The sequence below is a fragment of the Hyaena hyaena genome, unplaced genomic scaffold, assembly GCF_003009895.1.
Source record: "Hyaena hyaena isolate Hyena2069 unplaced genomic scaffold, ASM300989v1 scaffold_103, whole genome shotgun sequence".
Lineage (NCBI taxonomy): Eukaryota > Metazoa > Chordata > Mammalia > Carnivora > Hyaenidae > Hyaena > Hyaena hyaena.
The window spans coordinates 2,846,861-2,861,623 of NW_024080735.1; the positions used below are offsets into that span (position 1 = coordinate 2,846,861).

At 52.8% G+C, this 14,763-nt stretch overlaps 1 protein-coding gene across 1 annotated transcript in view; it reads left to right on the top strand.

Moving 5' to 3' along the window:
- Window positions 1–5,733: 5,733 nt before the first annotated feature.
- The window catches only part of STUM (stum, mechanosensory transduction mediator homolog), a 55,086-nt gene continuing 46,056 nt past the window's right edge, over window positions 5,734–14,763 (top strand). The window contains exon 1 of the mRNA XM_039235773.1: window positions 5,734–5,935. Coding sequence (XP_039091704.1) covers window positions 5,734–5,935 — 202 coding nt within the window. The remainder of the gene's footprint in view (window positions 5,936–14,763) is intronic.

Consider the following 14,763-nt stretch of genomic DNA (forward strand, 5'->3'; position numbering starts at 1 on the left):
CACGTCCTAGCTCGGCGCCGTCCAACCGGCCTTCCCGGGGAGATGCCGATGCTCGCTGTCTGTGCCGCCCTGCGTGGGAGCCGCTGCGGAACCGGCCGGTACATTCCCCGAGTTTCGAGTCATTTAACTTTATGTAGACACGGGTGGCCGATGGCTATCGTACCCAGCCACATACTCCGGCTATGCGGTGCTACTACCATAACGTATGTTGTAGACCCTCCTCCTCCGCGCTGCCGCCGCCGCTGCTGCCTACAGCGCGCTGCTCTGTCCCGCCAGCGGCCGGCGTTCTCCGGCCGCTGCCTCCCGCTGCGATGGGCTAGTACCAGCACACACTCCTGCTGCACACTGCTGCACACGGCTGTGCTGCTCGCAGCAAATATTGCTACCATATACAACTGCTACTACCTACTACCGCTGCTGCTGCTGCTGCATACCACTACACACCACTAATACTACATAGCACTACTACCACATGCTACTATTTCATACCAGCAAAAACTACTACTACATACTCTGTTAGCACTCCTGCACACTGCTACTGCTTACTACTGCACACTGTTACCTACGACTAGCACTGCTAGGTACTACACCGCGCTACTTTATATTCCACCAGTAGCACTATCTACTATGACTACTACATTCCACTACTACTTATTGTTACATACTACTACTACTACGATTATACACTACTACCAGCAAATACTACTACTACTACATGCTGTTAGTACTACTACATACTACTTTATACACTACTACTGGTATGTACCATGATTATTACACACTGCTACTATATACTATTTCGTATTACGTAGTAATGCTACTACACATTACTGCATACTATTACATATATATACACTGTATGCCACTACACACTACTACTACATACTATCACTACTATATTTTATCCTATATGTTATTATTACATGTTACTATGACATAGTACTATTATACACTACTACCATGATCTAAACTACCCATACTGCCACCAGTACTAGAGGCTACCACCAGCTACTCTGTGCCCTGGGCTCGCCGCAGGCTGCGTGGCTCCCTGTGGGGACAACCCCTCTGCCCTGTGCGGGGAGAAGCCTGCCGGGCCAGGCCCCCCTTCGCCTCCCGTGTGGTTCAGAGCTGGGTACGGGCTTCAGCGTGCAGGGCTCTCGGAGTGCTCGGTTCTTCGGAGAGTGCCGGTCTGCCCCATGTCAGCAGATCAGGCAGGCTTTCCCTGGCGCTCCTGTTAAGGGAGTTTCACACTGTCCTCGGTGGCCTGGTCTGCAGCCACAGCACGCCCAACTTTAGAAACACTTGAACCCGTTTGCCTTGGAAGCAGGAGTCCCCGAGGTGAGCTCCGGCTCAGCGGCTGCTGTCGGGAGGGGTGTGGGGAATCTCTTAGGAGACAGCGGTCTCCTTCGCCCTGGCCTCGCTGGAGCCCATCCTAATGAATGTCTCTCTCAGGTCATCAAGACTGAATTCAGTGTGGTAACGATCCTTCCCTCTGTCCTTAAAGGACCAGGAAGGGCAAGGAACAGGCTTGCCGAAGAGTCGCCCTGGCGCTCCCTGGGGTCCCGGCCCCGCCCCCCAAGCTCCGGCAGGATAGATGAGCTTCTGCACTGGGCACAGGCACCGGCACCGGGCCTGCAAGGGTGCCTTCCTGTGAGCACTAGCTTTCCAGATACTTCTGTAAACAGCTGATGTCCAAATCTAGATAGCCACGCTGATTATCGCCCCACTGCCAATGTTACTGTCAGGCTGACCCCATTAAATTAAAATGCAGGAGGGGGTGCCTGGGCGGCTCGGTTGGTTAGGTGTCCAACTTCGGTTCGGGTCATGATCTCACAGTTCATGAGTTTGAGCCCTGCGTTGGGCTCTGTGCTGACACCTCAGAGCCTGGAGCCTGCTTGGGATTCTGTGTCTCCCTGTCTCTCTGCCCCTCCCCCACTTGCACTCTGTCTCACTCTGTCTCTCAGAAATAAATACTTGTAAACAAAAAAAGTTAAAACACAGGAGAGCCAGAGAGGGGAGCGCCCCTCTATTAGTACAGGACCCCACTCTTGACTCCAGTGTGCCTCTCAGGGAAGTTGGGAACATGGGGCGGGGGGTCCATGCCTTCACTTGTCTGGTTGACCTTGGTCTTGTAAACTTTCTTTTCCTCCATCTCACCACCTCCCTCTGCAGACATTACAGCCTGGGGCTTCTGGGGGGCAGCGCGGAGGGCACACGTTGTTACTTTACGTGAAGGAGGATGAGAAGTCCCCTCCACGGAGGGAGCAGGGCAGGGAAATGCACTGCCTGATCCAAAGACCTGAAATAAACCCCCTCTTCTAAGGGCTGGGTGTGGATGTCACCATGAAACAACCCCCTATGCATCTGACACTGCTGACCACTCCTTAAAGATCTTCCTCTGGCCTCCACCAAACAGTCTTAGTGTTTATCCTTTTCAACTTCCTTCTTCTGCCTTCTTTCCTTCTGCCTAATCACAGGGCACTAGGGACCCTCTGGCCACTAGTCTTCTCATTCCACACTTGCATACAGGGTTTTGCTACCATTTGTATACTGGTGGCTCTCAGACCTGCCGCTGGATGGCTTCACTGAGCCTCAAACTGACTAGCTGATGGTCAAGACCACATCTGTCTAGACAGTCATCTAGCTGGCCATTTACTTAACGAGTGTCCACCACCCCTTGGCTGTCCTCAGACCCTCAAACTCAAGCTTTCCTCTTTGTCTGCTGATAATGTCCAGTTTTTGTCTGGGAACTAGCTGTCCCTTTCCCCATTCCTGATCCATGCAGGTCGGGAAGAGTCCCCTTTTGTGGGACCCAACTTTATCCCCTCCAACCCATCCCCCAAACCACATCTGATGATGGTGGCTTTTTTAAAAATAGTTTTTAAATTAAAAAAAAAATATTTCTGAGAGAGAGAGAGAGAGAGAGAGACAGCGTGAGCAGGGAAGGTTCAGAGAGGGAGACACAGAATCTGAAACAGGCTCCAGGCTCTGAGCTAGCTGTCAGCACAGAGCCTGACAGGGGGCTCGAACCCATGAACCATGAGATCATGACCTGAGCCGAAGTCAGACGGTTAACCGACTGAGCCACCCAGGTGCCCCTGATGATGGTGGTTTTAAGACTGGGTGGGGGGGCAACTTCTCGGACATTACTGCATTGAGAGGTGGGCTGTCCTCCATCTGAACGTAAGCATGTTTGTGTCTGCTTTGCAAACAGGGTCCACATAAGTGACATCGGGTGACATCTGAGGTCAGGGCCGAAGTCCAGGCAGCCTTTACTGGCCCTGCCATGCTCTCATTGGAGGCCAGCCGCCATATTGTGAAAAGTCCAAGTCACGTGGCCGGGCCATGTGTAGGTGCCTCGGGGAATGGTTCCAGTTGAGCCAGCTCTCAAGTTATCCCAGTCCAGGCACCAGACCTGAGAATCATTTTGGAAGCGAATCCTGAACCCCAGCTGCTCTGGCTGCCACCATCTGCATCTTCTAAGCTGAGCCTCCAGACGTTTCCTGACCCACAGAATCTGTGATCATTCCTAAATGGTTGGGTCAGGCCACGGAATTCTGGGGTAGATTGTTACGCAGTAATAGTACATGGAACCTTCTTGCCAGGCCAAACCCCTGCTTAAAATGTTCCAGAGATTCTACGTTGCCACCAGGGTAAAGCCCAAATTCCTTCGCCTTTCCTTACTAGGTTCCTGCCCACCCCCAGAGCCAATTCCTGTCCTTCCTACATGAGCCGGAGTCCCAGACACATAGCAACCCCTGGAACGTTCTCTACTTTTCTCGACTTCCATGCCTTTGTATATGCTGTCACTCTGTCCTGATGTCTTTCTCACATCCAGATATTAAGTGAACCATCTGGCAAATTGCGGGATATAAATTCTTTCTTCCCTGAAATCCTCCTCCCCCCTACCCCCATCCCCCAAGAATAATAGTGTTTGCATGGTCCTATAATAGCTCAGGTGCTCTGTGAAAGAATAATGTGTGTTATCTCCTAGGTCTCTGAGTAAAAATACAGGGGCCTCCGGGTGGGTCAGTCGGCTGAGGGTCTGAGTTTGGCTCAGGTCATGATCTCACGGTCCGTGGGTTTGAGCCTCGTGTTGGGCTCTGTGCTGACAGCTCAGAGCCTGGAGCCTGCTTCAGATTCTGTGTCTTCCTCTTTCTCTGCCCCTTCTCCACTCATACTCTGTCTCTCAAAAATAAATAAAAGTAAAAAAATAAATAAATAAAAAATACATCTCCTGGTTGCTCAGTGCCCTCAGCCCTGACATCATCACTGCCTGATTCTATCATCCTGACTCAGTTTACTTATTAGACCTATGAAGGCAGAGCCTGGGCTTCACTCCTTCCTCTCCCCCCAGAACCTGTGTCTTCTGAGACCTTCAACAGATGTGTATTGAACCCGGCTTTGATGCTGCAGTCAAACTAACTCAAGCCCAGAAAAGGCTCATATGAGTTCTTCTAAGTCATACAGGTAATTAGGGGCTGAGTAGAGGCTGAAATTCTGTCTTGTTCACTCTGACTGCCAGGCCCGAGCTTGTGTGTGTGTGTGTGTGTGTGTGTGTGTGTGTGTGTGTCTCCACGGTATCACCCCTACCCCCTGTTGAGCATCTGCTTTTAAAATTATTTTATTCAGATACCTATAAAATAGTCTCTGGTCTTTCAGCATTCTCCCTCTGACCCCTGGGCTGCTTTAGGGTCATGCAAATACTTATTCCTGGAGAAGGAGGATTTGCATTTTTCCGATTATTCAGACAGTTCGCTCAATATCCCGGTAATTCCGACGATTGACCCTCTAACGAAGGAGGCGGTTGCTTTCCTCCGTTCATTTGTGAGGGTAACATTTTTAAAAAGAAAAAACTAACTCCGTATGGGGCCTCCTGCCGCCAGCTCAGACCTGAGGCCGAACCTTCTCGCGTCTACCAACTGCCGCACTGTCAACACCAGACGGCGCTGTGTCCTCGCTGGCTTTTTAACCACCCCGTCGAGCGCACAAAAGGCCAGGTTTTCTTTCCGGACGGTTCGGGGGTCGGATCCCCACATCCCGCTTCCCCGCTTCGCGACAGCAGGTGCATGCCTTCCGCGTCCGCGTGCGAGGGCGCCTGTGTACGTGTGTGCAGGGGAGGGTCTCATGTTAATCACTCTTGAACCTGTTTGAAAAGCTGTCTCCTGCTTTCAGCTCTATTATCGACCGGAACCAAACCCAGGAAAATCGGAAGGAGTTGCTGGCCTACTAGGCACCTGGCGCTGTGCGTCCCCGGTGCCGATCTGCCCCGCGCCCTGTGCGTCCTCCAGGTTAAAGGACCCAACTCCCGGCTTTCTCGACAGGGCCCACCCAGCACACCGGCCCGCTTCGCGGCATCCCGGGGCGAGGCTCGCGCCCGGCTCGGCTGTCGGGGGCGCCCATCCCCCCGGGGACCGCCGCCTTCCCCCTCTACTTTTCTCCCTCCCAATCCGTAAGTGGCATTTTTCCGGGGGGGGGGGCGGGGAGGAGGGCGGAGAAGGGGCCCTGCGGGGAGGGGCGTCGGAGCGCTGTCGCCGCGTGTTGCGCCGCCCTCTCCGCCCCTCGCCGGGGTGTGGGCGCGGCGCAGCGCGCGGCAGAGGGCCGGCCGCGTGGGGACGCGGGCGTGCGGGCTTCTGGGCGAGCCGCGCGGCGCGGGAGCACGCTGGCCGCCTGAGCTCGGCGCGGAGCCCGGGGCCCGGAGCCGCCGCCTCCCGCCCCTGCGCGCGCCCCGCCATGGAGCCCTCGCACAAAGACGCCGAGACGGCGGCGGCGGCGGCGGCGGTGGCGGCGGCGGACCCCCGCGCCGCAGCCGCGTCCAGCGGGGTGGTGGTGCAGGTCCGCGAGAAGAAGGGCCCCCTGCGCGCCGCCATCCCCTACATGCCCTTCCCCGTGGCTGTCATCTGCCTCTTCCTCAACACCTTCGTGCCGGGACTGGGTAAGACGCGGCGGCCGCGACCCGCGGAGGGCAAGGGGTCACCCCCGGAGGGCGCCCACGCGCGCCGACCCGCGCGCTCCCGGCGCCCCCTGGCAGGTGGCCGCGGCGCGTGGGGTGGGCGCCCCGGAGGAGGCGCCGCGCGGGTTCCCACTCTCCCAGCCCCGGCCCGCCGGGAGCCTCCTCCCACCTGTAGGCTCGAGGGTCGGGCCCCAAGAGAGCCGGAACTTGGCAGGGAGCGCGGGGCCCGGCGGGCGGCGGCGCGGAAAGGACGCCCCTGACGCTCCGAAACCCTGCCCCTGCTCGCTGCTGCGCGCGCGCCCTCCCGAGAGCCCCTTCCTTCGAGGGGTGCGAGGCTCGGGTGGGGGGAGCGTGGCGGCGACAGAGGGCGGCCGAGCTGGAGAAAAGGGACACCCCGCGAGCCCACCTGCCATCGCGGGGTGCGGACCGTACGGGGGCGAGCGTCCTACGCCTCCCTCCGGGGTGCCCACGGCTCCGCCTGCGCCCATTAGCTCCCGGGGGGTGGGGTGGGGGCCGATCTCGCTAGTCCCAACGCTCCTGGCCGGAGGTAACCCCGTGGCTCCCTCCCAGCCCTTCCGTTCGTGACCGAGGGGGAGCGCGCCCGTGCAGTTCTGTGTCGGACTCTGGCTGTCCGCGGGGTCCCTGAGGTTCCCAGTGCCCCACATTTTAAAAGAAAGTCCCGTCGCAGAAGTAGGGATGCCAAAGGGTGTGTGGCGGAAGGGAGTGAGAAGTTTCCCCCGGCTTCCTTCTCCTAACCTCACCCCAACCTGCGTGCCTTCCCTCAACTCCCAGCTTGCCCAATCGGCACCCATCTACCCCCCCAATTGCGTGCGGGACTGGAGCGGCAGGCAGCTCCGCGCCCTCCCCAGGAGAAAGCCTGGTCCCGAGCGAGCCAGCCAGCCGGTTGCCAGCGTCTAAGGCTCCAAGTTCCTAAGAATAGAGGTCAGCTGGAAGTGGTTTTCTGTTTTACTTTGGCCTTTCTCACGGCCTTGAGCTCAGTCCGCTCAGCCGAGGCCTCCGCGGTGGCCGAGGCCGTGATAGCGAAGGTCGCGCCCTCCCACCCGGGACGTGTTCGCTGTCCCCTTGGCGCTTACCTCTGCTCCTGCGCTGGGCGGCCGCCTGGCCAGGGTTGTGGATCTGTCCCAGCAGGAGGTGAAGGGTTCGCTCGGACCCTCCGGCAGCCTGCACTGCACCCGTGGGGTGGGCGGGCGGCATCAGGCTCTCTGCAAGCCTAGACCCCAGGAGGAAGGCTGGCTAATGTTAATCGGGTCGGAGGTTCCCACCTGCTGGAGTATAGACGCTTGGCCCAGCCGTCCTCTCTCCACGATGTGAAGATCATGTCTCGTTCCACTTTTCTCATGTGAAGTCAGTGTCACCCCATGTGGTCTTTGGAGGAAAGGAATGCAGTGTGGCCAGGCAGGGGATCATGTCCAGGGGCACCTGCAGGCCTCTTTGGGTCTCACCTCCCCAGGTGCCTTTCCCACCTTGGCCCTGCCTGCCACTCGCTCCTCCTGGGTCCCCTACACCCCCGCCCCGGGGACGCAGCTCTTCATACTTCCCTTTGTTAGATCGGAATCCTCTGGGGATTTTGTAAGGAACCTGTCCGGGAAGCCAGGAGAAAATAAAAGAGAAAAATAAGCAAACTGCAAAAATACTAAAACAGGCGAGATGCGGGGGTGCAGATTTCTGAATTTTCAGTGACTGAATCCAGGCATTTTTCCCCGTTTTGTTTTGGTTGTCGTTGTATAGTTCGCTGCGAGCACAGCCACCCCGCCCCCATGCTGAAGGAGGGGTCCCTGATCCTGGGCGTGGCGTTTCTCCTCTGTAAGTCAGGGGTGGCTGTCCATCTGGGTCGTTGGGAGGATCGGATTAAATTATAGAAAGCTCAGGGGTTGGGCGCCTCGGCAGTGCCCCCCGGGGTGGGGGGGCTTCTCTTGCCCTTGGAGTTTCTGCAGAGCTGAGCACTGCCCTCACCTCTGGATGTGTGGGGTGCTCTTTGGGGCCGTGGCTTCGAGTCCTTGGTGCTCCCTCTGCGCCGCTCGACCTGCAGGCAGGTGGCAGAGCAGCCAGGGTAAAACTTGCAGGTGGTGTTTTGGACCCCCCATGACTGGCGTGAGTGGCCCCAGCACCTGCAAGTCCTCTCCTTGGCCTGTACCCCCTTTTCTAGGCCCTTCTGGCTTATTGGAAGGTCCTGTGAAAACGGAACATTTATGTCTGGCTCTGCCCTTTAATGACACGCAGCCTGTTTCCATCCAGTGGCCGTCATGCGTTCAACAAACGCAGCGCGACCGCCACATGCCAGGCACCGGGGCGCGACGATGAGTGCGTCCGTCGAGGTGCCGTAGACTGTTGGGGAAAATTGAGGCAAACATTGAATTTGATGAATGCTGTCATGGTAGCAAGAGCAGAGTGTTTGAGCTCAGTTCATTCTTTCCAGGTGGAAGTGGGGTTCAGAGAAAGGCTCCCAGGGGCGGCGGTGTAGGTCAGACCCTGCCGAGGAAATCAACCCCATGGTCCCAAGCATTCGTGGGCCTCACTCTACCCTTGCTCTTTGGAAACTGGGCAGACCATTAGCCCAAAGATCTTTTCTTTTTCTTCTGGAAACTTTGCCCTTCTCTGCAAGTCCTCTCCTCATTTGCAAATCAAATGAGAGAGCAAGTGGGGTGGGTGCCAAAAGAAGCCACGTTTTCCCTCTAATGCCGGTGTCTCTGGTTCATCCGCTGTGCATGGCCTGCGTGAGAAGCCCAGTCCTTATAAATCCCTGGGGCCTTCTTGGTGCAGGTGTCCATGCTGTCAGGATGTCAGAGGGAGGCTTCCTCCCCTGGAGAAGGGTTGGGAAAGAGCAGCGATCTGTGATCACTCTGACTCCTCAGGGAACAATGCAAAACAAATTTTAAAAATGGATGATGGCATGGGGCGCCTGGGTGTCTCAGTCGGTTAAGCGTCCAACTTCAGCTCAGGTCATGATCTCAGGGTTCGTGGGTTTGAGCCCCGCGTCGGGCTCTGTGCTGACAGCTCAGAGCCTGGAGCCTGTTTCAGATTCTGTGTTTCCCTCTCTCTCTGACCCTCTCCTGCTCATGCTGTCTCTCTTTCTCAGAAATAAATAAAACATTAAAAAAATAAAAGGATGACGGTAAAGAGAGTGCCTCCCCCTCCCCCTGCCCCCCATCCTGAATCAGTGAAACGCTACTAATAAAGACCATTGTCGGTACCTTCATAGTCCAAAAAGGAAGGCATTTATAAGTTTGAACGAAATTATTCATATGTGTAGTGAAAGTTCATTGTTATCGCTCAGAATGGACAGAGTTTGTCTGTTGGTCAGGGGCAACATTCCACTTTCACATTTGAAGATTTTATCTGTCTTGATTGACTTGGCGAAAGGAAAACGTTAGTTATTCAGAAGCAGAGGAGTGTAGGGAGGAGCACTTCCACTGACTGTTAACCGTTCTGTCAGACTCATGTTGGCCACAAATCTACGGTTGGATAGTCATACATATTTCATCTCTCTCTAATATACTGCCTACTGTTTGACACTCAGCTAAAGTCTTGCTTCCCCAGTAAGAGCACTGCAGGCTGGTTCAGCTTCTGTCTTTCTTTCCTCCAGCCCTGAGGCTCAAACTGATGACGAAGGTTGCTTGCCCTATCTTGTGGCCATCTTTTGTACTGTTGACTTTTTGTTATTATTTTAAGAGTTTATGGGGCTCCTGGGTGGCTCAGTTGGTTAAACGTCTGACTTTGGCTCAGGTCATGATCTCACGGTTCGTGGGTTCGAGCCCCATGTCCAGCTCTGTGCTGACAGCTAGCTCAGAGCCTGGAGCCTGTTTCAGATTCTGTGTCTCCATCTCTCTCTGACCTCCCCTGCTCATGCTGTCTCTCTCTGTCTCTCAGAAAAAAATGAAAACATTTTACCAAAAAAAAAAAAAAAAAAAAAGAGTTTATGGGGCACCTGGGTGGCTCAGTTGGTTAAGCATCTGATTTCGGCTCAGGTCACGATCTCACGGTTCGTGGGTTCAAGCCCCACATCTGGCTCTGTGCTGACAGCCAGCTCCGAGCCTGGAGCCTGTTTCAGATTCTGTGTCTCCCTCTCTCTCTGACCCTCCCCTGCTCATACTGTCTCTCTCTCTCAAAAATAAATAAAACATTAAAAAAATTTTAAATAAAGAGTTTACTTTTTGCCTCTATAAATGTAAGTTTCTAAAAAGCAGCAGCGATTTTAAATTTCTCTTTGATATAATATGCTATTTATGAATGAATATGGACTAGAATTGTACTCCTGGAGTAGGTATTAGAGATCATCTGGTCCGATGCCTTTATTTTATATTTAAGTGCGGCAGTCTTGAGGATGCAAGAACCAAGGAAGTTTACATCCTATTCAACTTTCTCTAGGAAGTTATTTGAGTAGATATTTCAGTAAAACCAGAGAGTAAACCAAGAGAGAAAATATGAGATCCAGGAAACAATGCATCCAATTCAGGGCAACCACGAAAATCCACCTGAGGATAAAATTGTTCAGCGGGCCTGAGAGCAGTCAGCCTTCTTTAGTGTAGGAGGATGAAGGCCCCAGAAAAGAGTTTTCTGAAGCTGATGTGAGAAGGGACATTCCATAGAGTTAAGAGTGTCATTGGGACTGCCGGAAATAAAACCTTTGTTAAAAAACAGAAAGCAATTAGTAACTGCAGTAAAGACAAAAAGCTGTGCAGAAGCATCGAGTTCCAAAAACGAAGCAACCTGTCCAATTAGATCAGGAAGTCAGCAAGCTTCAAAAAAGAATAAAAATATTCTGAACAATAAATGGAGTGAGAAAGAATTAGGAGGGGAATGGGGATACGGTGTAACACATGTTTCTCTACCAACAATAGCAAAAGAGACGTAATCAGCAACTTCAGAAAAACCAAACGTTTTTCATGAAAAGGCATAACTCAACTATGAAGCAAATCAAAATGTGGCCCAATCTTGAGCAGATGGTAGAATGTAAGAAGGCTCTTATTCTCATGGGGTCTGTCTCATTGAAACAGTGGTGCACAATATGGGCTCTTAGCTCCTCTTTGACTCTGCAGCAAAGAATACTTGCTTAGTCATAATAATATAAATGCTGTTCAGTAGTTTTCAACTTTTAAAAGCAACCACAGACAAAGCCCTGAGGACTGCTTAATAACAGCTATAAAGGAAGATGTAAAGATTTTCCATCGTGACGATATAAAATGAAAACCATAGCTCGTAGAACTTGGCAAATGGATTGTGATAGATTAAATTATTGTTCCCAATTATTCACTGTCCTCCCTGAAAGAGGATGGCACATTCCCACCTGATGCCATATGGCTTGCCATGCTTCCTGTGGGAGGGGAATACTTCCTCCCCTGCCAACTGATAACGGGCTTGGCCATGTGACTTGCTTCAGCCAGTTGAATGTGAGTGTCAGTGACTGAGCAGACCCTTTAAGAGGCGTTGTGAAGTTCTGGCTTTGTTCTTTCTCTCATGAGAAGGCCAGGTCTCACATGGGGTCTGCTCTTCAGTCTGCCTCCCAGAACAAAAAGGACATCAGAGGCAGGGCACCCTGTGTCATATGAATGAGAAAGAAGCATGAGTTGCTGAGATGTTGTTGTGGTCAGTAGGATTATTGTTGTCCTAGAGCAACCTATCGAAGCTGACTGATCTGGAGGGGCGTAGGGTAGAGGTGTTGGGGGAGGGTGTCAAGAGATGCCGTCAGTATTTGGTAGACCAAGAAATAAAGGTTACCAAGGTGATCAGTAAATGAACTGAGCTAGAGTTATAGAGCAGTAGAGATCTCCAGGGATGATATTGGGGCGAACAGCGGGAAGGTGAGGGGTGATGTGAATAAGCTAATCCCACGTATCGTAGCAGAGAGTCAAGGTGCAACGTTGAGAAGACATGAAGAAGCAGAATCAGTATACCCTGGAGACTAGAAAAACATTGGAAGAATTCCATTCCTGCTCTTTCTGACATCACCATTGTTTCTGTGTCGACTGGCTCATTCCCAGCAGTGCGCGTACATGCTGAAATTGTCCCCCACCTTGTAAAACTAGCCTCTCTTGATCCTACACCCCCACCCCCCGGCCACGGCCCTTTCTCGGCTCCCCTTTATAGCACAGCTCCTGCAGGAAGTACGTGGGTTGGCGGTCACCGACCCCTCTTCTCTCACCCTCTCTTGAACCCACTGTACTCTGCCTCCGTCGCTCACCTGAATTGTGCTTGTCAGGATTGCCAGCACCTCTGGGCTGCTAAATCCAGCGGTCAGGTCTCCGTCTCTGTCTTCTGCAACATTTGGTAGCGTTGGACGCGGTGCCCCCTCCCTCCTCCTTGAAACACTGTCTTCCCCTGGCTTCTGGAGCATCTCCCTCTCCTGGGTTTCTCTGCACCTCACAGCTCCTCCTCTGTCTCCCTTGGTCGTCTTGGCAGCCTCCAAATTTGGGGGTCCCTGGGACACTTGGGGCTCATGGTCTTGGCCTTCTTTTTGACCTTGCTGTTTTCCCACCTATGCTCGCTCCTTTGATGGTCCTGCTGTCTCCTGACCTTCGGTTGCATCCTTTTTTATAATTTTTTTAAAAGTTTATTTAGTTTGAAAGAGAGCACAAGCAGGGGAGGAGCAGAGAGAGGTGGAGAGAGAGAATGTCAAGTTGGCTCCACGCTGTCATCACAGAGCCCAGATGCAGGGCTCGAACTCATAAAACTGTGAGATCAAGACCTGAGCTGAAAGCAAGAGTCAGAGGCTTAAATGACTCAGCCAACAGGCGCCCCTCAATGGCATCCTTATAATAATAACTCCCAAAGCCAGATCTTCAGCTCAGAGCTCTCCCCGGATTCCGGAGTCTTGTACCCAACTAACTTCCTAACATCTCCACTTAGAACCCAAAAGGCATCCGAGACTTGTCTAAAACCAAGCTCCTGCTCTTCCTCCCCAGACCTGCGTCTCCCTTCTCCCCCCCCCCCCCCCCCCGCCCCCCACAGCAAGTGGCATCCTTCCAGAAGCTCAGGCCAAAAACCCGGACTCATCCTTGACTCCTCTTTTTCTCACACCCCACGCCCAATCTGTCAGGAAACGCTTCTGGCTCTGCTTTCGAAATCTTTTCGGTATCTGACCACTTCTTACCATGCCGCCTCTGCCTTGCTGGTCCAAGCCCCGTCTCCTCCCGGATGGCTGCAGTGGCCCTGCAAATGATCTGCTCACATTTATTGATGTCCCTAGTGGTCTGCCCTCAACGTGACCACCAGAAAGATTCTTTGAAAACACAAGTGAGTCAGATCATGTCATTTTTGAGCTGGAAACCCTCCAATGGCTCCATGTCACTCAGAGCAAAAGCCCCAGGTTTTATCTTAACCCACAAGGCTCTAGGCCGGAACTTTCCCAAAGAGGTAGAACATAAACCACAGGTATAACCTAAGATTTTCTAGTACCTTCATTATATAGAATAAAAAGGAACAGGTGGGATGAACTTTAATAGATTCTTAACTCAATATGTCCTATATATTTATCATCCAGTGCATATTAATAAAATTTACTGGGGCATCTGGGTGGCTTAGTTGGTTGAGCGTCTGACTTCAGCTCAGGTCAAGATCTCGCGGTTCGTGGGTTCGAGCCCCGCATCGGGCTCTGTGCTGACAGCTCAGAGCCTGGAACCTGCTTCAGATTCTGTCTCTTGCTCTCTCTCTGCCCCTCCCCCACTCACATTCGTTTTATCTCTCTCTCTCTCTCAAAAATAAACATTAAAAAAAGAAAAATTATTAATGGAACATTTTGTGTTTCTTTTTTGCGTGCTAAGTTTTTAAGATCTGGTATACATCATGCACTTACAACATGGTGCAGTTTGGCACAGCCCCGTTCCAGGGCTCACTGGCCACCCCGGCACGGCCAGCGCATCTGTCGCCCACTGTCCTGTGGATTCATCTCCTCCTCCGTCTCGCTCACTCTGCTCCAGCGCCACTGGCCTCTTTGCCTTTCTTGAATATTTCAGAGGCATCTTCTCATCCTAGAGCTTTGGCATTCACTGTTGCTTCTGCTTGGTGTCCTTGTCCTCAGAGATCTATGTGGCTCGCTCATTCGTGTCCTGAGATTTTGCTCCCATGTCACCAATACTGGTGTGCTGGGGCGGTCACAACCAATGCCACCGACTGGGCGGCTTGAACAACAGAAATTTATCTTTCTCACAGTTCTGGAGGCTGGTGCTGGGGGTGAGGACTTCCACTTGTGGATTTTGAGGGGACACAGTTCAGCTCAGACACTTTCCCAGATGATCTTACTTGAGACTGCAGCTCTCCCCCACTCCCCACAACCCTACTTCGTTTTCCTTAAGAGCGCTCTCGCAAGCAAACATACCATATATTTTACTTATTTTCTTATACTGTCTCCTGGAGGAGGGCAGGGTTTTTTGTTTCTTTTCTTTTTTTTGTTTTTGGTCTGCTTTGTTCGTTGCTGTATCCCTGCAGCCTCGAACAGTGCCTGGTTCATAACAGAGGCGTCACAGACAGAAGCTGGGTGGATGGATGGATGGATGGGTAGGTGGGTGGGTGGATGATGGATGGATGAAGGATGGGTGGATGAATGGATGGAGGTTGGGAGGATGGATGGGTGGATGGATGGACGGATGGATGGAGGATGGATGGATGGGGGATGGATGGATGCATGGAGGATGGATGCATGGAGGATGGATGGGTGGATATGCTGAAATCAGAAATAGAAGTGATTGCCTTTTGCAGCACCTGGGGGCCTCAGTCGGTTGAGTGTCTGACTCTCTTTTTTTTTTTTAATTTTTTTTTAATGTTTTATTTATTTCTAAGAGAGAGAGAGACAGCGT